General features: G+C 35.9%; 1 protein-coding gene across 3 annotated transcripts in view; it reads left to right on the top strand.

The window, feature by feature from the left end:
- Positions 1-21,722, top strand: part of LOC122811374 (proteasome subunit beta type-7-like) — a 271,817-nt gene that overhangs the window by 217,981 nt on the left and 32,114 nt on the right. For 2 of the 3 annotated variants that reach the window (XM_044083180.1, XM_044083181.1), the window contains exon 8: positions 10,364-10,471. In XM_044083180.1, the coding sequence (XP_043939115.1) occupies positions 10,364-10,471 (108 nt within the window). Of the gene's footprint in view, positions 1-10,363; positions 11,383-21,722 lie in introns of those variants that run through there. The other variant, XM_044083182.1, reaches the window with a different exon arrangement.

Genomic DNA, 21,722 nt, shown 5'->3' with positions numbered 1-21,722 from the left:
TGAGATTAGTTTATGGTCTGATCTTACCAGTGAGGGATACACTTCTGGTCTTGAGCATAGAGTCCCCATGTTGGTGATGATCAGGTCCAGTATGTTTTCCCCTCTTGTGGGAGTGGTAACAAGTTGTTCCATAGCATTTGAATTTATAAATTCTAGGAACCTTTGGGCTAGGGTGTTGGAGCTAGAGTAATGCTCCCAGTCTATGTTTGGGTAGTTGAAGTTGCCCAATATAATGGTGTTTGGAGCGACCTTCATATTTTCCATTGTTCTCAGGAAGGCCGAGTGGGGTTCCTGGGTTTGGGAGGGTGGTCTGTAGCAGGCTATAAACTGGAAGGCAGTTTTACCCACTGTTAGTTGCACATGGATAGTCTCTGATGCTTCGTGCTTTGCCACCAACCTGGAGGTGTGGGTATCTTTGATGAATATCGATACTCCCTCTCCTTTTGTGGTTCGGTCCAAGTTTTGGGGCCGAAAAGCATGGTATGAGGTATAACCTGGTAGTGCTGGGGTGCTCTTGGGAGTCCTGAACCAGGTTTCTGTTACTGCACAGATATCGATGTTCTCCATGCTAAGGAGAGTTTCGAGTGCGTGCATCTTGAGGTTTAGACTTCTGGCGTTGAGTAGCATTACTCTTAGTTTCTTATCCCTTGTGATACCTATGGAGGTGGGTTTGTCTTTTGAGCCTTGCCTAAAAAAGGCACTATGGGGGTAGCAAGAGCCTTTGCCAATATCTGAAAGCCCAGGGGTGACAGGTGCAAGCCGTCCCTAGCAAAGCATCGTGGTTTGTCGAGCATATCATCCCAAGCTGACAGGCATTGGATCCCCTTTGAATGACACCAGTACTTAAGCCAATTGTTGAAATTGATCATCTTGTCTTCATATTGTGGCATCATTCTTGGTGAGGGTAAGATGCTACTCAAGGTTAGGGTCATACCGGCCTGGGCTACATACTCAGAGAGCTCCTCTATGTCTCTTTTCATGTAGTCCAGGGAGGTACGTCTCAGGTCATTCACACCAGCATGGACAATGACTGAGTCATATTTGTACTTGCCTTGGAGTGACCTGAGTGCTTGTGTTATGTGGCGGATCCTAGCGCCTGACAGGCTGCTCACCGTAACCCTCTCCTTGTTCAGCCTGGTGAGCGGGATGTCAGTGTGCCTGACAATAGAGTCACCTATTACAAGTGTATCAGGGGTGTGTTGTTTAGTTTTAAGGACTGTGACTGTTTGGCACACTGGCTTTGTGAGATTTGTGTTGCACGTGTTTTGTTTTGGGTTAGCGGTTGCTTGGGTGTCTGCTTTGGAGGTCTCTGCTGCTTAGGCAGATCTTTATTTAGAGCCTCTGAGTATGTTTTTGTGTGATTATGTGTTTGGTTTGCTGTCGTGGTAGGTCTATGTGAGACTGGAATTGTAGTGAGTGTGATTTCCTTCTCCTCCTGACTGGTTATGCCAGTACTGAGTTGAGAGAGCTTAGCCTCCAGTTTGGCTATATGGTTGCATCTCTCACATGTGTTGGAATTTGTTGGGAGGAGGAGAGGGTTGTCTGTGTACATGAGGTAGTTGTAACATTGCCTCAAGATTCCCAGATTTGCCAGCTGGACCGGAGAGGAGATTGACAACTGACCTTTGGACATGCTAGAATAATATTGGGAATTCCTTTATAATTGAAAACAAGGGCCAGTGGGGAGTGAGGGTGTAGTGCTTTTAATTTTTAGTGCTGACTTATATAATTGCTTTAGTGAGCAAGTGCCAGGTAACTTAAGTGCAATGTGTTACAGGTAACTTAAATGCAAAAATAACAAACAGTAACTTTCTTTCAAGTGAAACAAGGAAATAAGTACAGTAAGCAATGCAGATGTCACTAGTGATCCACAGAAGCGCTGAGAAGCCGCGTATTAGGTGGAATTAGCGTTCCAGGGAAATAAGCAAACAAACAACAAGCATATAAACAAAGCTAGATTCAGCAGGCCTGGATCTAGTCTATGCTACAGCAAACAAGGTGTACCAATTTCAGTAAGATACAGTTCAAATATTCAGGCACTATAAATCTTTAACCAGAAATTCCCAGCTCAGAAGGGCAGAGTCCAGCCTCTTCTCCCACAAGAGTGCAGACCACGAACCTTCTTAATGTAAAATAACTGGCCTGAAGCCCAAGTGCTTAAACCAGAACTAATACACTTTAAGAATAACAGACACTGGGCTCTCAATCAGCAGTTCCCAACTTAGAAGGATGAAAGCTACCTGTCCTGCCACCACAGTGCATGCCACAAACCTTCCTAATGTAAAACAACTGGTCTGAAGCCCAAGTGCTTAATCCAAAAGACTTAGAATGCTAGCTACACTTTAATCAAGTTGCTACCAAGCAGTAATAAATATAATTGAATACTTTAGAGAATGCCTGGATTAGTGATCAAGTTACACAAACAAAGCTAGATCCAGCAGGCCCGAATCCAGTCTATGCCACAGCAAACAAGGCGCACCAACTTCAGTAAGAAGCAGTTCAGATATGCATGCACTATAAGCCTTTAACCAGAAATTCTCAGCTCGGAAGGGCAGAGTCCAGCCTCTCCTCCCACAAGAGTGCAGACCACGAACCCTCTTAATATAAAATAACTGGCCTGAAAGCCCAAGTGCTTAAACCAGAATTAATACACTTTTAGAATCACAGACACTGAGCCCTCAATCAGCAGTTCCCAACCTAGAAGGATGTAAGCTACCTGTTCTGCCACTACAGTACAGACCACAAACCCTCTCAGTGCAAAACAACTGGTCCGAAGCCCAAGTGTTTAAACCAAAAGGCTTAGAATGAGTTACCCCAAGCAGTAATAAATACAATTGAGTACTTTTAAGATGATGCAAAAGTAAAATAAAGTAGGTAGAAACACAAGTACAGTAAAAGCAGATGAATTTTTTTTCTGAACAAGTGTTGAGATCAAAGAAACAGATTTGAGTGCTGAAACTAGAAAACTGGCTAATTATAAGAAAAAAAAACTAAGCTAGAAGGCTTTCCTCTAACACAGAAGGGCTTGGGGGCTCAGAAGCCTACAAATAGTCTATACCACTTAACAGGAAAGGCAGGAAACAAGTTTAATTTTTTTTTCTGTTTCCCAGATGCTCTCTTTGTACACAGTAGGAGTGCCTGAAATCAGAATATGATCTCACTGCACTCAGTTGAGTGAGCAAATGAGATGGGCCCAGAAGGAGTATCCAAACACAAATTTACAAGAGGGGTGGGCAGTTTCAAGGCCACTAAGATTAACACCAAAACAAAAACAGGGAGGGTGGGTGGAACTAACTGAAGAGCAGAGTCAACACTTCCAGTTCAGTTAATATTCCTGCAACACAGTTAAAAATCAATTTAAATACTGTATTTTTTGAAAAAAAAAGTGCAGATAAAGGTACTTAAATTCTCTTATACGTCCAGTTGAATACAGCTAGTTCTTAGCCGGCCAAAGCTGAGGTTTTTAAGCAGAAAATATTTCACACTGTACCACTTAAATAGGCAAGGACAGGAAATCAAAGAATGTGGCTACCCCCACACTTGTAATTACTAGCAAATAACAAAATTCAGCAAACACTGGCTAACTTCCAGTTCAGTTAATATTCCTGCAACACAGTTAAAATCAATTTAAATACTGTATGTTTTGAAAAAAAAGTGCAGATAAAGGTACTTAAATTATTTTATACGTCCAGTTGAATACAGCTAGTTCTTAGCCGGCCAAAGCTGTGGTTTTTAAGCAGAAAATATTTCACACCGTACCACTTAAATAGGCAAGGACAGGAAATCAAATAATGTGGCTACCCCCACACCTGTAATTACTAGCAAATAACAAAATTCAGCAAACACTGACTAACTTCCAGTTCAGCTAATATTCCTTCCACACAGTTAAAATCAATTTAAATACTGTATTTTTGGGGGAAAAAAAGTTCGGATAAAGTAATTAAATTCTCTTATACATCCAGTTGAATGCAGCTAGTTCTTAGCCGGCCAAAGCTGAGGTTTTTAAGCAGAAAATATTTCACACTGTACCACTTAAATAGGCAAGGACAGGAAATCAAAGAATGTGGCTACCCCCACACCTGTAATTACTAGCAAATAACAAAATTCAGAAAAACTGACTAACTTCCAGTTCAGTTAATATTCCTGCAACACAGTTAAAATCAATTTAAATATTGTATTTTTGGGAAAAAAAAGTGCAGATAAAGGTACTTAAATTCTCTTATACGTCCAGTTTAAACAATAATGGCTTAATGAATTTAATGACATGAAGGATGTCATGTTGTGGTTGATATGTGAAGGTACTGTGTTCCATAGTTAAGGGCCTGTTATAGAAAAGGCATGAGAAGTGGTAATTAGATAATTTAAAGTGGATTTAGATACATTATATTGATCTTACATTAATGTTTGGCTCTGTTGTGCTCAAAAGATTGACACAGAAGATGGCAGATAACTTTAAATAAAACAGAGGTGAAACTGAAGAAGTAAAATTTCAGCCTTGGATAAAGTAATGCTCTTATGACTTTTTTCTTTCTTTTTTATTTTGATACAAGAAGATATAATGAACTGCCTTGTTTAAATATATCTGAAGCACAATTGTATGTTTTAACAAATGTATGGTTAATGGAAAGACATAGTTAAAACTGAGTTACTGTAGATTTAAAAAAAAGATGGTTAATTTCTAGGGAGCAGGTACATAAGATAATATATTTCATTCAATTTAGCTTGAAAATGCAAGGCATATCATGTTATTGATACTGTATTTGACTGATAAAGGGTAATCAAACTCTAGTCCAATGTATATGAAGTATGAGGCTCATTTATGGGATGTACATGATGGTGAAAGGCTTGGGGAAATGAATGAAAGTAGGGATAGTCACTTATGAGTGACTAACATAATTATTTTCTAATGCACATTTGTTAGGGTTAAGAAATTAGTCTAAGACAGTAGGATAGAAAAGAGTAGATTTCTTGTAAAAATATAAAATCACTGTAAATACAGTGTTGACACAGACTCAGTTTTTTAATGTATTTCATTCATTTGCTAACCAGGTAAACCTACTGTGCACACATTTCTTTTCAGGAATGACCAAAAGACATTTTCTGGTTAAGTGATTTGCAATAAACTTTAATTTTATTTTTAAAAATCCAAGGTGTCTTAGCTTATAAATGTCAAGCAGAAAACAGAACTAGTAAAAACTTCTCATATAGTACTTTTATAGCACAACTGATCAGTTTTCCTCTTTCAAGTATTTTAATTTGTAATTATTTACATACTTCATACTAGATTTCTAATACATCTTCTGTATTTTAGACACACTATTATTGTCTAAAATAAGAAATAATCTCACCTAAGTTATTAAAGAAAGGTTTATTTTCTCTGATGAGAATAGGTTTGTATATCTATCTGTAAAGAAAAGCCAGGATTTAATTCTTCAGTTTTGTACAGTTTTATCGAAGGATACCAAGCTTCTCTTTTACTCTCATTTTGACTAGCAAAGTCGGTATCCCATCTTATCAAAAGTGATCCTTGTTTTATCGTTGAATAAGTCCATGCAGATTTTAACATGAGCGCCTTGCCTAGAAATGAAAATCTTACAATAATGTACTTTGTATATGAATTAAACCTTGTTGGCTTATAAGATGTAGTTGTATAAGGTGTCTCGATGGCATAAGATACAGCATTCTGGTAACCCAAATAAAGAAAGTAAAGAAAGGCACCATCTTATCTCTCCCTGTTCCTTAAAATGATCCATAGATGATTATTACATTTGTCCCTATTTTTTTAATTTAGTGTTATTTTTTTCCAATGACTGAGTATTCTGTTTAATCAGGAAAGACGTTTGTATCTCCTGTTTTTAAGTCAGTTGTCAATATCATTTTTCCTTTTGAAAAACAAGGATTTGAAACAAACCATACAGAGATGAAGCCTAGAATTTACCATTTTACTGTTCGTTCTGTAAAATAGGCATAACTGGCTGAATCCTTTTTGGATTGTTCTGTCCAGTCAGTATTCTTCCAGGTATGCTAGTTGTACTCTTACCAGAACATTAGCAGGGCAACTGCTACTTCTCATTTATTGCATTTCTTACAAGAAATAAAATAAAAAAAACATAAAAAATAAAACGTCTGCAAATAAACTTCCTTGCCTTTTAGTCATCTGGGTTCTAATAATAAAAACTTTCTTCTATGCTTATTTTTGAGTATCTGTCTATGCTGCTTTGTGTCGCTATGGCATAATTCTAATTATTTTTGAATGCTTTATTCTTGCTCAGCCTATGTGAACTAAATATAAAAGTGTGTTTCCCCTTTATCTAAATTTGTGTACACAGAGGAAGAACCCCCATGAAAAAAAATACATATATATATATATATATATATATATATATATATATATATATATGTGAACTAAATATAAAAGTGTGTTTCCCCTTTATCTAAATTTGTGTACACAGAGGAAGAACCCCCATGAAAAAAAATACACATATATATATATATATATATATATATATATATATATATATATATGTGTGAACTAAATATAAAAGTGTGTTTCCCCTTTATCTAAATTTGTGTACACAGAGGAAGAACCCCCATGAAAAAAAAATATATATATATATATATATATATATATATATATATATATATATATATATGAACTAAATATAAAAGTGTGTTTCCCCTTTATCTAAATTTGTGTACACAGAGGAAGAACCCCCATGAAAAAAATACGTATATATATATATATATATATATATATATATATATATATATATGTGTGAACTAAACATAAAAGTGTGTTTCCCCTTTATCTAAATTTGTGTACACAGAGGAAGAACCCCCATGAAAAAAATGCATATATATATATATATATATATATATATATATATATATATATATATATATATGTGTGTGTGTGTGTGTGTGTGTGAACTAAATATAAAAGTATGTTTCCCTTTTATCTAAATTTGTGTAACTTCTAAAGTATAATATTTAGATACTGGAACAAGGGTACACAGAGGAAGAACCCCCATGAAAAAAATATATATATATATATATATATATATATATATATATATATATATATATGTGTGTGTGTGTGTGTGTGTGTGTGTGTGAACTAAATATAAAAGTATGTTTCCCCTTTATCTAAATTTGTGTAACTTCTAAAGTATAATATTTAGATATTGGAACAAGGGTACACAGAGGAAGAACCCCCATGAAAAAAAAAAATATATATATATATATATATATATATATATATATATATATATATGTGTGTGTGTGTGTGTGTGTGTGTGTGAACTAAATATAAAAGTGTGTTTCCCTTTTATCTAAATGTGTGTAACTTCTAAAGTATAATATTTAGATATTGGAACAAGGATACACAGAGGAAGGGCCCCATGCGGAAAAAAAAAAAAATATATATATATATATATATATATATATATATATATATATATATATATATATATATGTGTGTGTGTGTGTGAACTAAATATAAAAGTATGTTTGCCTTTTATCTAAATTTGTGTAACTTCTAAAGTATAATATTTAGATATTGGAACAAGGGTACACAGAGAAAGGACCCTATTGGGAAAAAAAAAAAAAATATATATATATATATATATATATATATATATATGTGTGTGTGTGTGTGTGTGTGTGTGTGTGTGTGTGTGAACTAAATATAAAAGTATGTTTCCCTTTTATCTAAATTTGTGTATCTTCTAAAATATAATATTTAGATATTGGAACAAGGGTACACAGAGGAAGGACCCCATGGGGAAAAAAAAAAAATATATATATATATATATATGGATATATATATATATATATATATATATATATATATACATATATATATATATATATATATATATATATATATATATATATATATATATATACATATATATATATATATATATATATATATATATATATATATATATGTATAAAGTATTTTGTTGCTCACATTTGGGTTTGTGACATTATGCATATCAGACATGTTATTTATGATGTTATGAGTTTCAATACACCAGGGATTGCTCTTCTATTATGAGTCCATGAAATCATCACCTTCTATTTTTTTTCTAGAAAATGACCTGCCAATCTATAAACCACTCAGTCTCTAAACAATTCTTTCTGTGTGGTCTAATTTTTGCTTCCTAGTACAATTCCATACTATTCATATATGCAAATTATGTTTATAACAATAGGATAAATGTTATTTCTAACATTTTTCATAGTTCTGTCTCTTACATACATTCTTTCAAACATCCTTTTACTCACTAATTATTCTCCTTCTTCCAGATTCATCGAAGATCATTTCTTTCTTGGTTTTCACTAGGATGTCAAGTTTGCCAAAGTAAATATATTCCATCTTTCCTCACTGAATCATCTGCTATCAACTATCACTTTTATAACAAATGCATTGATATAACATGGAGAGAAGGTATCCAATGATACCCTTACCTAGCTGCATTCTTATTTTCAAAACTGTCTTCTACAAAACTGCTAACTTCCTTCCTCTTGAGCCCATGCATACATTTTAACCATACAATTAATTTGGTATTCCCTTACAAATTATTTTAGATTGAATTATAAAATATTATTGTCTGCATTGCTGAGTGTTTGTTTTGTGGCAAATGACAGATAACCTTCATGTATGTTCCCATCCTTAGACATGTTACTCCCACATGATCCCAAATTTATTCTAGAAATTGTTTAGATGCCCAACAAAAACAAGATGGAGAGCAGAAGAATGGATCTAGGAGGCCAAAGAGCTGTTGAAAGGCTTTACATCCAGAAACATATGAACACCAGTCTTTATTGTGGAGGATAGCTACATATATTACCCTCAGCTCAGCTACTTTTTAATGTAACTTTGAACTGGCAAACTTTGGAAAATGGAAAAATTAAAACAGATTTTTCTTTTTCTTTTTTAACTGTTGTGTTTACTATACAACTTTTTACTGACTATTTTTATCTGTGATCATGAATGTAACATGATGGGATATAAGAGATATTATGAGTTACTTGGTAGAAGATATTGATATTCTACCAAGATGTTAATATTAAACAAGGTGTGTTCCAATTTGTTGTGGGTTCTTGCATTCAGTGGGCAGTGTTGTTTATGATAAAGTACTACTTCACATACTAGGTTTCTTGCTTGTTGCCTCTACTACCATTGATTTTGTAAAATTCTCAGCAGCACATTTTAGTTAGTTAGTTCTCAATTAATGCTTAACACCTCCTAAGCGGTAATAAGTCAACATCATCCTGCTGAGTAGATATGACCATAAGATGCTCTCAGTAGCTATGGGCCTATCAACCCCATGCCAGTAATACAACAAGATTACAAATGTCCCACTTCATGGATGTGGCCATAAAATAAAGCCAGCACCATCAGGTCGATTAGCCTTGTAGCAGTAGTAGAGAAAAAGTCTAAAATTCAAAAGAAAGACTAACTACTTCCTGTGCTTAGATTTCTCATTTTCCATCAAGATGATCATGTAATCTTGTAAGGAGAGGTCATAACAGTTTATAGATCTGTAGGATTTCTCAAATAGTTTAAACAACAAAAGCTGCTATTCTGTCTTTTTGTAGAGCCCGAAATATGTTTCTTTTCTTTTTTTTTTTTGTCTCTGTTCAGGCCTTGGAGCTACCACCCACTAGTGTGGGCCATATGCAAGTGGAGAGTAGTAGCAGTTAAAATGCCATTACTGTTAAATAGTATTTAATCTTTCTTCTAATATCTTGATGGATTTCTTCCAAGACATCTTGGGAAAGTGTCAAAAAGACATAGCTGGTCTGCACACAATGCCATTGAAATGAATGTATATACACATATTCAAAATTGTATATATGCATGCTTGTATGAATGTACATCCATCCATCCACCCTCAAACCCTTTTCCCATTTTGCACATGGGGACATGGTGTCACTTCCACAGTGACAATCATCATGAGCCAAGGTTTACACCACCAGGTGGCTAGCCCTGCTATGGCAGTTCCCATGCACCACTCACTCATGCATAGACTCTCACCTACGGCCAATTTGGAGTGTCCAATCCACCTACTGCATGTCTTTGGAATGTGGAAGGAAACCAGAACACCAGGAGGAAACCCACTTGACCTCAAGGAGGGAATGTAGACTCCACATAGAAGGCAGCCCAGCTGAGAATTGAACCAGAGAACCTCTTGCTGTGAGGCGACAATGCTAACCACTGCACCACCGTGGCCACCCCGCATGAATGTACGTATGAATGTATGTATGTACTCAATAAATAACCTTTGGGATATTGTTATTGCTTTACTGCTTTTGTCTGAACTAACCTAACTCTGGTACTCACTCTTTGCAGGCAAGGAAAATATCAATACAAGAGGGGCACTACAGCCATCACATCTGAGAGCGTCACACCACTGGAACTGGAGCTTGTCGAGGAAGTTGTGCACAGCATCGATATGGAGTAATTTGGGATGACACAAAACACTAGTGTGCTAACGTTTGTTGATTTGCAAAGGGTTATAAGTATTTTTAAAGCAGTGGGGAAGGAAAGCTTACTTTTATCTCTGTTACTCTCTTTTTTCATTAACATTTTTTATTTTGCAACACCCTGTCCTAACTTATGTGGCTTATATTTAATAAACATGAATTTTGACTACTTCACAAGAGATATAACAATGTTTACATGTTCTGTGCAATATCAAGCTCCTCTTCAAACCTCCCTCTAGAATTCACTTGAAAGTCATATGAAAACCACAAAGGTAAATAAAATGTTGTTTTTCCCCATAAACTGCATAAACCCACCAGCTTCACTGTCACAGAGGGACAGATTCCTGACTGTAACTCAGATTATGTGAGTTCGATTAGTGGTTTGGCATCCTACTGGAGGTGCCATAGGGAGAGAGTAGAATGAAGAGGCTTTATCTGCTAGCACCCCCCCCCAGAGAGAGGGTGGAGACATGTGGTGGCACATAGCGGGCATGACTGCCACCAAAAGCAATCTAAGAAGTATGGTCTGTATGTGCCTATAGCAGCTCTCTGACCTGCTCATCATTTGTGTACCTATTTTTGCCAGGCTGGCAACCTTGTTGAGCAGGGTTAAAATGTTGATATCCCACTCCCAAACAATGTGGGTAAAGATAAATAAGATTCATGGGGCATGTCATGCTGCCATGGATGTTCAGCACACAACTCACACATACCAACTTGTCCAAAATGTTTTTGTTTTTCAAAAATAGAATTTCTAATTAATTTTGAACAGAAAAAATATATTTTTTTCTTTTATATTTGCACTATTTTATTTTGAGCCTAGTCTTATTGTAGTGTGGCTTCTTCAATAAAATAAAATATGTTATTTTAAATCTGTTGATAACATTGTTTGCATGTCATGTTCATTATTATTGTTATGTCTGTGCAAATTTTCAGTGGCCAGCCTTGTCAGTGATCTGCAGTTGATTAATACTTTTGTATACCATGCATGAAAAACATCAAATGTGAGGTTAGAAAGGAGGAATAATGTTACATCATAATGGGGGGTGGAAGCAGGCAGGTTAAGACCCTAGAGCAAACTTTCTTATGGTTAACATAGAGGAGGGGGGAGCAGTAATAAATCAGTGTATTCTCCCTAGACTCAAACCAAGAGTGGGAGATGAAATAAAACAGTGGGGTAGTAGAAATGAGAATTATACTTATAGGAGATATGAATATGTCAAGAGCAGATAGTGAAATTCCAGGATCCACAGAAAAGACAGTTATAGTTGATTGAGGTCTTGTACACAAGGGGTTCATGCAGCTGGTATGGACTGTGCCAGTAGGAATAGAATTCCAAATAAAGTACTAACCATTTGACATATTGGTGATGAAAGTCTGAGAGCACACAGACAGACTGCTGTTCCTCATGGGAGCAGACTAAGTCACGACATAGGAGCGGCATGCATGTACCAGTGTGTTTCATAAGTTCATAGAAGGTTACTAGACCAATGACCTTAGAGTCCTTACAAGCCTAGCCATATTTATCCCAAGATGACCTAATTGGTGGTGGTAAGCTGAGTGATGTTCACAGAGGTAAAGGTCTATGGTAGTTAATACTGATTTCCTCTGTCCAGAAGGTACGTGTGCGACCCCAGGAGTGAATTTACTGTCATCCATCCATTGATCTAGGATACATTTGAAGAGGATCAGGTAGGGGGGCTCTGTTTCATGTGAATTGGAAGCTTGTTCCAGAGAAGTAGCAGTCTCTGGGAGATGTATCTATCTTTACAGCATGAAACCAATAATTTTACCTTGATCTAACAGATTACCGATGTATACCATGACATAAAGAAGTGCTGTTGCTGTATGATTTAGCATAAACCCATGTTCAGCATAGAGGATGATCCTGTAACTGATTAGCTTCTACACTGAGACTAAACATATTTTCAAGAATGTTTGATGAGAGAGATTGTAGGGTAAATGGCTACAGTCATTTAGTATATCCAAAGAACTAAAAGAGGGATCAGTTTTATGGTATGGGGCAGTGAGTTCTTTTTCTGTCAGATTTCAGAGACAAAAGTTTCCTTAACAAAGTGATACTGGATATGCATAGGTCTGAATATAAAATAAATATACAATTCAGTATAGAAAAGGACTAAAGATTCCTCAAAAAAAAAAACATCTTTGTGTTAGAAAGCATGACTTATTCAGAAAAACTGCAGGATCTGTTACTACTCTTAGTGGCATGTAGACTCATGAGGGGTGGTCTCTGTTCCGTTTTCAAAGTAAAGCATAAATCAGTTTTATTTGAAAGTTTGTAATTGAAGCACATAACACGGGGAACTAAGACTAGGTGAAATCATCACTTGCTAAAAATTAATATTAGTATTTTTTTAAAAGACGTTTACGTTACAAAACTCATATTTTGTTTTCAAATAAAGTATGAATCAGTTTTATACTTTGCCCATGTATTTCTGCCCATATTTTGGAACTGACTTCGTAAAAAGTTTAAGAAATACTCCTCATTGATTAATGTTAAAAACTAATTTGATATATGTTTATTGTTGCTAAGAAATTCTGATATAAGTTATGGCAACCGGCCTTCCTTAAGGATTGTAGCTCATCAAATGGTTATATAACATATGGAACAAATAATTGTATATAAATATAATAACATATATTTTGGGGATATTCCATTTTCAAATAATTTAGCCCAGAGTGGCAAAGTTAAGAAGTTTAAAAGACTCTTGCAGGTGAGTTTGTTACCTCCCATTCTAGTATAATGGGAGTTTATAGAATACTGTGAGATGAATGGCCAACTATATAAAATGAAGCAATAGGAAACTTTTTTTAAGGTAATCAACAAGCTTTCTAACAAATTGTAGAATGCACATACCAAAAGCCCCTTAGACAGGTCATACATAACATATTTGTCTCAGCCACTTGACTGCTGAAAATTTCTGGTCCAGACACAGTATACAAATATTGAATTTCCAAAAGCTTTGAGGTCAGACATTGAGAGACCACACAGGCATGAATCTTGTATAGTCAAAATGACAGAAAATAAGCTAAGGGAAGATATAATTGCAGTACATTGCATTAGCTTGATGGCAGAAGGAAACCTGTTCGTTCAAACACAAAGTAGTATGGGCTGTGTTTAAGTGAGTGTGGCATTTTATTATTTCCATTCTCCCCCTTCCCCCTTCTCCATCTGTCTCATACCATCTTGAATGGCTCTGTAGATTCCCTGTCTAACTCCATCTTGAATGGCTCTGTGGATTCCCTGTCTAACTCCATCTTGAATAGCTCTGTGGATTCCCTGTCTACCCATTCTTGTATTTATTTTATTTAGTTCAAATTTGTTTATCGGGAAAGTCCAACTGGACACATGTCCTTTTTCAGTGGAGGCCAAGGGAGAAAAGCTCCAGTTAGTACATAGACATATAAACCAAACCAGTGGTCTGAGTGCCCAAGATAAAAACTAGTAAACCTAAAATAAGGCACACAGGAGCTCAGCAAAACGGGCAACTGCTTTAATGAACAAGCACAAAAACAATCCACAGCAAGCTAAAACAGCAGCACAGCAAATTAAATTTCAAAGCACAAGCAACAGCACAATAAATCTGTAAAGTTAATCCACATACGTTTTCATCACAATAACTTCATCAGATACCTAACCTACATAGACATACCAAATATAAATAACAATATGGGACCAATACAAGACATAAAAGGCCAATTGGCAGTAGTTGCATGTAATAACCTGAATGTGACTAATACAAATCAATAAAAGGGCAAGTAACAGTCGTATATACAATACAATGGTATACAGTGTGCTACGCCAACATGTGCTATACATTCCAATAGGAAATCACAGGAATGTTATACAGGCATGAGGAATTTAGGCAGTCAGAGAATAAGATTGTAGTATATGCAAAATCCCATAGTGTATTTCAGATGAATTTAGGTATCAATGAAGAAATTGTTGTTTAGAAGGTAGGTTACATTATGATGTTATAAAATAATCATAGTTTTTGTGTATTTAATTAGCCAGGAAGAGTTGTAGAGGAGACAGTAGAGAGTGAGTTGCTATCTGTCAGCCAGGGGCAGAGTGACTTATTTTTAGGCTTATGCTGAATAGTGGTATGGATGTTATGGAGATCATGCTTATAAGCAGTTCATTCCAGATTTTACCTATGTAGTTTGCAAATAGGGAATCCCCTGCTTGGCTTTTGGATAAATGGGTTTTTATTTGTTGTTTATTGGTGGATTGTAGTGGTCTGTTGGTAACATAGGGTTCAAGAAGAGTTTGCAAGGCAGGTATTTTTTCTGGATCTGAACAGATTTTGTGGGTCATTGTTAGCTGTGTATGGTATAGGAGTTGGGGAAGCTCTAATCAGCTGAGTTGCTTGAGTGTGAGGCAGTGATGTGATCTAGCTGGCAAATTTGTAGCATATCTTACAATTTTATTATAGCAGGATTCAAGTTTTTGTAATTCAGATTTGTTGAGATTAGTGAGAATGGGGGCAGCATACAATAAGGTGGAGATTAAGTGTGTTTGGGCAATAGCTATTTTGGTATTTTTGGTAAAGTAGTCTTTATTCCTGTATAGAGTACCAAGTTTTTTATGTACCTTTTTAACTGTCTCGGAAATGTGAATATCAAATTTAAGTTTGCAGTTGATTTCTACTCCTAAACGTTTCATGTGTGGTGATGAGGTGATGATGGTTTTGCTAGTTGAGGCAATGAAGAATGCGTTAGAAGGGGGAACAGCTTTATGAGGGAGGAAGACCAATAGTTAGTTTTTTTTTTTTTTTTTTAGGGTTTAAGATTAGATTAGCATTTGTAAGCCATGCCTGTACTTCATGAAAGCCTTTTTGCATTAGAGTCTGAAGATCAAACAGAGAGGGTGGAGAACAAATCACTGTGGAGTCGTCTGCATATTGGATAAGTGATGCATGCGTGGTTGCTAGATGGAGGTTTTTAGTAAATAGAGAGAATAGAAGTGGGCCTAAGATAGACCCTTGATGCACTCCAAGGGTGACTGCTAGTAGGGGTGATAGAGTTTGTTGCCAAGAGACTGCTTGTTGCCATCCTGTGAGGTAGTCTTGGAACCATGCAAGTGTGGAGTTTGAGAAATGTAGGTCAGCGAGGGTATTAAGTAGGTTAGTATGAGAGACCATATCAAAGGCTTTTGACAGGTCTAGGAAGATAGAAGAGACGTAGTTATTATTGGTCCTGTGGAAGTTGACACTATTAGTAACAGACAGTGTGGTGGTTGTGCTATAGTATGATCTAAAACCATGTTGGGTATTAGTTAGGAGTTTTTTAGTAAGTAGGTAGTCAGTAACCTGCTTATGAATTACCCTTTCCAGAATTTTAGATAGTGTAGACAATATTGCAATTGGTCTATAGTTATTTAGTTCAGTTGATGGGCTGCCTTTATGTAGAGGTTTTCCAGATGGGAGGGACCTGATGTTCAGCTATGGATCTATTGATTAGTAATGATATGGGGTATGCTATACCTTCTGCTGTTAACTGTAATTATTCAGCAGGTAGACCGTCTATGGGTAGTCTAGTGGTCTTTAATTTTTTCAGCAGGTTTTTAATAGTGTCAGTTGCTACTGGTTGAAGAGAGAATATTGGTGAAGTGTTTGTTGTGGGGATGGAGGGTTTGGTTGTTGAGGGTGTTTGATTTTTGGCTAGTTCTAGGATGGTTTCTGTAAAATATTTGTTAAATTGAGTAGCAATACTGTCTGAATTGTTGGTAGTGCTGGGGGGGGTGAATGTTCCTGTTCTGCCTGGTAGAAGGATATTATTCATAGTGGACCAGAATTTTTGTGGGTTTTTGTGGTGCCTGGCTTGTATTGTGATGTAGTAGTTGACTTTATCTATTTTAATTTGTTTCTTAGCTTTGGGTCTGAGTTCCTGATAAGTTTGTAGTGTGATTTGGGACTTATTTGATTTCCAGGTAGACCAAGCCTTATCTCTAAGTCTGAGAAGTTGTAGTGTTTCTTTTTTTGCCATGGGGCATAGTTAGATTTAACATGTATGTATCTACTGGGCACTTGAGAGTTTAGAACAGAGAGGAAGATAGTGTTGAAGTAATTAACAGCGTCTTGAAGTGGTAGCTGTTTTAATGGTGTCCAATTACAACATTTAAGTATTTCTACAAGTTTGTTGGGGTTAAGTTGTTTTTTGTTTATTATTTGTAGGAGAATAGGTTGTTTAGTTGGGTTAGTTCTTTTTTTGACCAAATAAGTGGGATAATGATCACTGAGGCTGTCTGGCTGACAACCTGAGTAAGGGTAGATGGCAGGCGTGTTTGTTAACACCCAGTCTAGAGTGGAATGTTTGCTGGAGGATTTATTAATTCTGGTAGGTGCTTGGATCAGTTGCGAGAAGCTATGCAGGTTAATATAGTTTTTGGGGTTTGGAGATATGCAATCTGACCAGTCTATATTAAGGTCACCCATTATAAGTGTTTCCTGGGGTAGATTATTGCTACATCAATGTAGGATGTTTTCTAGCTTTGGGATATTATCCCCTGGTGGCATTTAGAGACCTATTTTATACATACACACACACACACACAAATATATATATATATATATATATATATATATATATATATATATATATATATATATATATTATGTACATGTTTATTGGGGTGGATACTTAGTTTGGCAAATATTATTTCTGCATTTTTAAGTTCTACAGGGGGATGGTTTTTAAAGAGTAGAGCAACACCACCACCTCTTTTGTTTTTTCTGTTAGTATGTATAATGTCGTAGTCTAGAAAGACTCGGTCATATTCTCCTGGCAGGGGGTCTGAGAGTTCATTTGTTGATCAAGGTTAAAGCTTAAGTGTCGAGATCACCCACCCAAGAAGGGCCTTACATACAGGCAGTGTTATTGTTGTTAAATGCCCCTGTTTGTGATATCAGTGGACTTGGATGCACCATATATTTGCCATAGGATAAGCAAACTCTTTGCAATTTTTTAACCTTAGTAGATTTCAATTTATTGAGGTACTCTTCGATGCTGGTAAAAGATCTTGTATAATCATATTGGTACCTGTTGAAATCTAAGTGCGCTTTAATTTTGTGATTTAAATCAGTCACTTTTTTTAAGATGGTTTCAACCCATGAAAGATAATATTTTATCATGAGTTCTAAAAGTTCAAATCCCTGTTTATCATATAATTGTAGTAGTTCTAAATGAAAAACAGAGTGATTCACTAAGCCTATTAGATACTGGAATCTCCTAAGGCCTTTTGGTACTATACGTTGTTGCAAACATTCCTTAAAGTATGAATTTCTAGTTGTAATTTTTTAAGTTTGACAAGTTTAGAATCAAAACCTTTCAGCATGTCAACAATACTGTTATTGAGATTAACATTACCTCCAGCCGGTTGCCCCCATGGTAGATTGTGAACTTCCATAGAAAAGGAGAAATTTCCATTTAGCCAATCCGTCAGGATGGGAGCCCCAATAAGCCCCAGGTATGAATGTCATGCTGAACACTCATGCAACTTCCTTAGTACTCTCGGTTTGTTCCTAGTTGAAGTAATGAGCATTGCAAGTTGTTGGTAACACTTTGTTGTTGTGCACCATTAGGTTGTAAGTTGTTGTCTGCTGCATTTGAATTAGGTCTAGTTGTTGCCTGCACATTCCTTCCATCCTGCTCATGCAGTGTAAGCACTGTATTAGACAATGACACCGACTCATGTAGTTCACGCTGCTGGTTGTCTAAAGATTCCAGACGTGATGCTAGTAATTACATCTGTTTTGCCATAGCTTCAATCAAAACTGTCAGTTCACAGTTTTATACTCTATCTTGTTTGAGTGAATAATCTCGGACTTCCTGTGCTTCCTGATGCCATAACACATAAACCAAGCTGAAAAAACACAAAATAAACTACTAAAATAGAAAAGAAATGGCTTCAGAAAGCGACCAGTAGTTTTAAAGTGCATAAAGTGCTTTTCGTTTAATAAAATCAAACTTCTTCAGATGCAAACATTTAAGGTACAAGTTTCAGTTAAATAAAATACCAGGAAGTGCTTGAGCCTGTCAGCTCACATGCTGTGATGACATCAGCAATAATAGCTAACCCTTCCTGTTCTACTCACTATGAAAAAATACAGTTTAAAACTAAACCAATGCTGACAACCATGAACAAGGAAGATTGAAGATATAGTTGAAAAATAAAGTATGCTGATGGGTATACTTTAAACAACAAAAACAAATAAATATATGAAATAATAAGGTTACCTATAAGGAATTAGTATTACACTGCTGAAATTCTGCACTACAAACTTTTTTTACAACATTTCATACTGGTTCATAGCTAATCGCCTAGCCCAGAAAAATAACTCAGCTGGCAGTCTGAGAAATAAATTTAGGCACCATTAACAGTGACTAAAATTACCATGCAAGAACCTCTTGGAATCTAGCAGACCCCAATCTGTGAAGACTCCCCGGATGCTTAAGTGTGAATCCTGCAACTTTTGTAAACTCATTGAGGTAGGAAACACATTTGAGGTGAACGACCATGTCTTTAGATTAAAAGAAAGATACAATTGTAATACCAAATTAGTAGTATATTTAGCGAAGTGCCAGTCTTGCTGAGTATTTTATATAGGCAAGACTGAGCGTAAGCTCCAGGAGCGAGTGTACGAACACCAGTATGCTATCAATAAAAAGAAAATGGAGAATGCATTGGATAAACATGTAGGAATATTTCCAAACCATAAATTTAAGTTCAAGATTATTGACCATGTCAAACAGGACATTAGGGGTGGCCTCATCTCCCTAAGACTTGAAGAACTTGAACTTTACTGACAAATTCACCTCAAAGCATACTATTACCCAGGTATTAATGATATGTGCTCAATTAGATGTCTACTTAAATTGAAATGTTTAACTAGATGACAGAATCTCCCTTCTAGCTATGTGACACAAAAAGTTATTTTTATATTAATTTTATATTACTATCATGAATAATATTCATCTCTAATAGTAACCTACGTTAGTAAACGTGATACCAGGATATTCAGCCTTAATTCTCCTTAAAGGTCATAGTTAGATTCTGTATTTTTAATATTTTTTTTTATATTATTTTTATATAATGAATGCCATATTGTGGAATTAAATGAATGGCATAGCATAGTATGAATGCTATAGATTTAGTAGTATGGTCATCATAGCTAGTTAAAATTATGTACCCAACATCAAGTTAATTTCCTGCATGGTAATTTTAGTCACTATTAATGGTGCCTAAATTTATTTCTCAGACTGCCAGCTGAGTTATTTTTCTGGGCTAGGCGATTAGCTATGAATCAGTATGAAATGTTGTAGTAAAAAAAGTTTGTAGTGTAGAATTTCAGCAGTGTAATAGTAATTCCTTATAGGTAACATTATTATTTCATATATTGATTTGTTTTTGTTGTTTAAAGTATACCCACCAGCATACTTTATTTTTAAACCATAGCTTCAATCTTCCTTGTTCATGGTTGTCAGCATTGTTTTAAACACTATTTTTTCATAGTGTGTAGAACAGGAAGGGTTAGCTATTGTTGCTGATGTCATCACAGCATGTGAGCTGACAGGCTCAAGCACTTCCTGGTATTTTATTTAACTGAACCTTGTACCTTGAATGTTTGCATGTGAAGAAGTTTGATTTTATTAAACGAAAAGCGCTTTATGCACTTTAAAACTACTGATTGCTTTCTGAAGCCGTTTTTTTTTCTATTTTACTGTTTGATAACAAGCAAATTCTTAAGATTAGCTGGGGAAAGAAAATACTATTAGCTATATTAAGATAATGCCTTTAGTTTATATTGGTGGATAGTGGGGGAGCCTAAATCAGACCAAAAACTGCCAGAATGCACAACAGTAGTTCATTTACAGGGCCCATGACACTCTGTAAAGATTTAGGGCTTTTGGTCTGCATCATCTACTTCCTCTACCCCTTATATACTTCCATATATATTAATCCATCCAGTGTTATCCAAGTAAGTGAACTGGTTCAAGAAACATTTTCAATCACACCCTGGGCTAACAAGCAATGATAAATAAAAACAATGATTATGAGAAATAGTCAATACATGTGTCATACACAGGAAAGTCACATGCAAAACATGGACATTTACAGTGAAGGAAAGCCACAGATATAAATAGGTTTGCAGTGGTATAAATGATAGACCTACCTGTAATTGTATACATTTACCACATACATATCTAATGGGTAGAATGAAATTATTAGACATCAAAATACTAGAAAATTGTAGCACCTCAAAATCAGTTTACATACTTTCTTGAGAAGTTAAAGTTGTTAGAGCAACAATGCTAAGTGTATAAATTAGTATTATTATTCTTTACAGATGACAATAATATTTACAGGGAATTCACAGTGACAATAATATTTACAGGGAATTTACAGTGACAATAATATTTACAGGGAATTTACAGTACGCATAACATCTAGCAAATGAGCTACAAGGTAGCTTACATCCTTATATTTACAGATGCAGTTGTGTTTAGAAATCCATGTGTTCTCTTATCACATCCTTTCCATCCATGCCACTCATCCTTCTGGAAACTTAACTCTGGATTCCTTTCAGTAGACTGCTGTCTCCTTGAATAGCTTTTAGGCCTCTAGACAGTGTCCAAACTGCACCCTGACTAGCACCTGGCAGTAAAGGAATATTACCTCTGGGCTGCTGGAGTCAATCCTTGTATGCACACATCCCAGCATTCCCAGCATTCCCAGCATTCTTAGCATTCTGCTTACTTTTGCCACTACCTTCTTACTCTGTTCTTGGCAGTCAAATTCAGGTGTGACTCAACAGTAACCATTTGGAATGCCTGGTCCTGCATTAGCGAGTCCCAAATTATGGAGACCAAATGTTATATATACCAACTCTGAGATTGCCATTTCTCAGAATATTCCTTTTTTGCTGAGGTATAATGATCCTGGAGATGGTATGTGTAAGTTTAGGGGTGTGGGGGCTCCCTCCCCTTCAAAAAAGTTTAAAAGAGAAGTTTAAAATTCAATCTTCTTCTGGATTTGTCTTTTTTCAGTGTGTCAGCACTTGATGTTACAATTGCCAACATTTCAATAGGCAGCCATGCTCATCCCTTTTCCTACTCTGCTGTGTTCAGTTACATTCTCCAAGCTGATACTTGTTATAGCCCAGGTACAGTACTTTGCAGATGGCATCTTCATCCGTCCTTAG

This window comes from Protopterus annectens, chromosome 9.part0 (genome assembly GCF_019279795.1).
Source record: "Protopterus annectens isolate FY-2018-M chromosome 9.part0, PAN1.0, whole genome shotgun sequence".
NCBI classification, from domain to species: domain Eukaryota; kingdom Metazoa; phylum Chordata; order Ceratodontiformes; family Protopteridae; genus Protopterus; species Protopterus annectens.
This window is presented reverse-complemented; position numbering and strand designations above follow the sequence as displayed.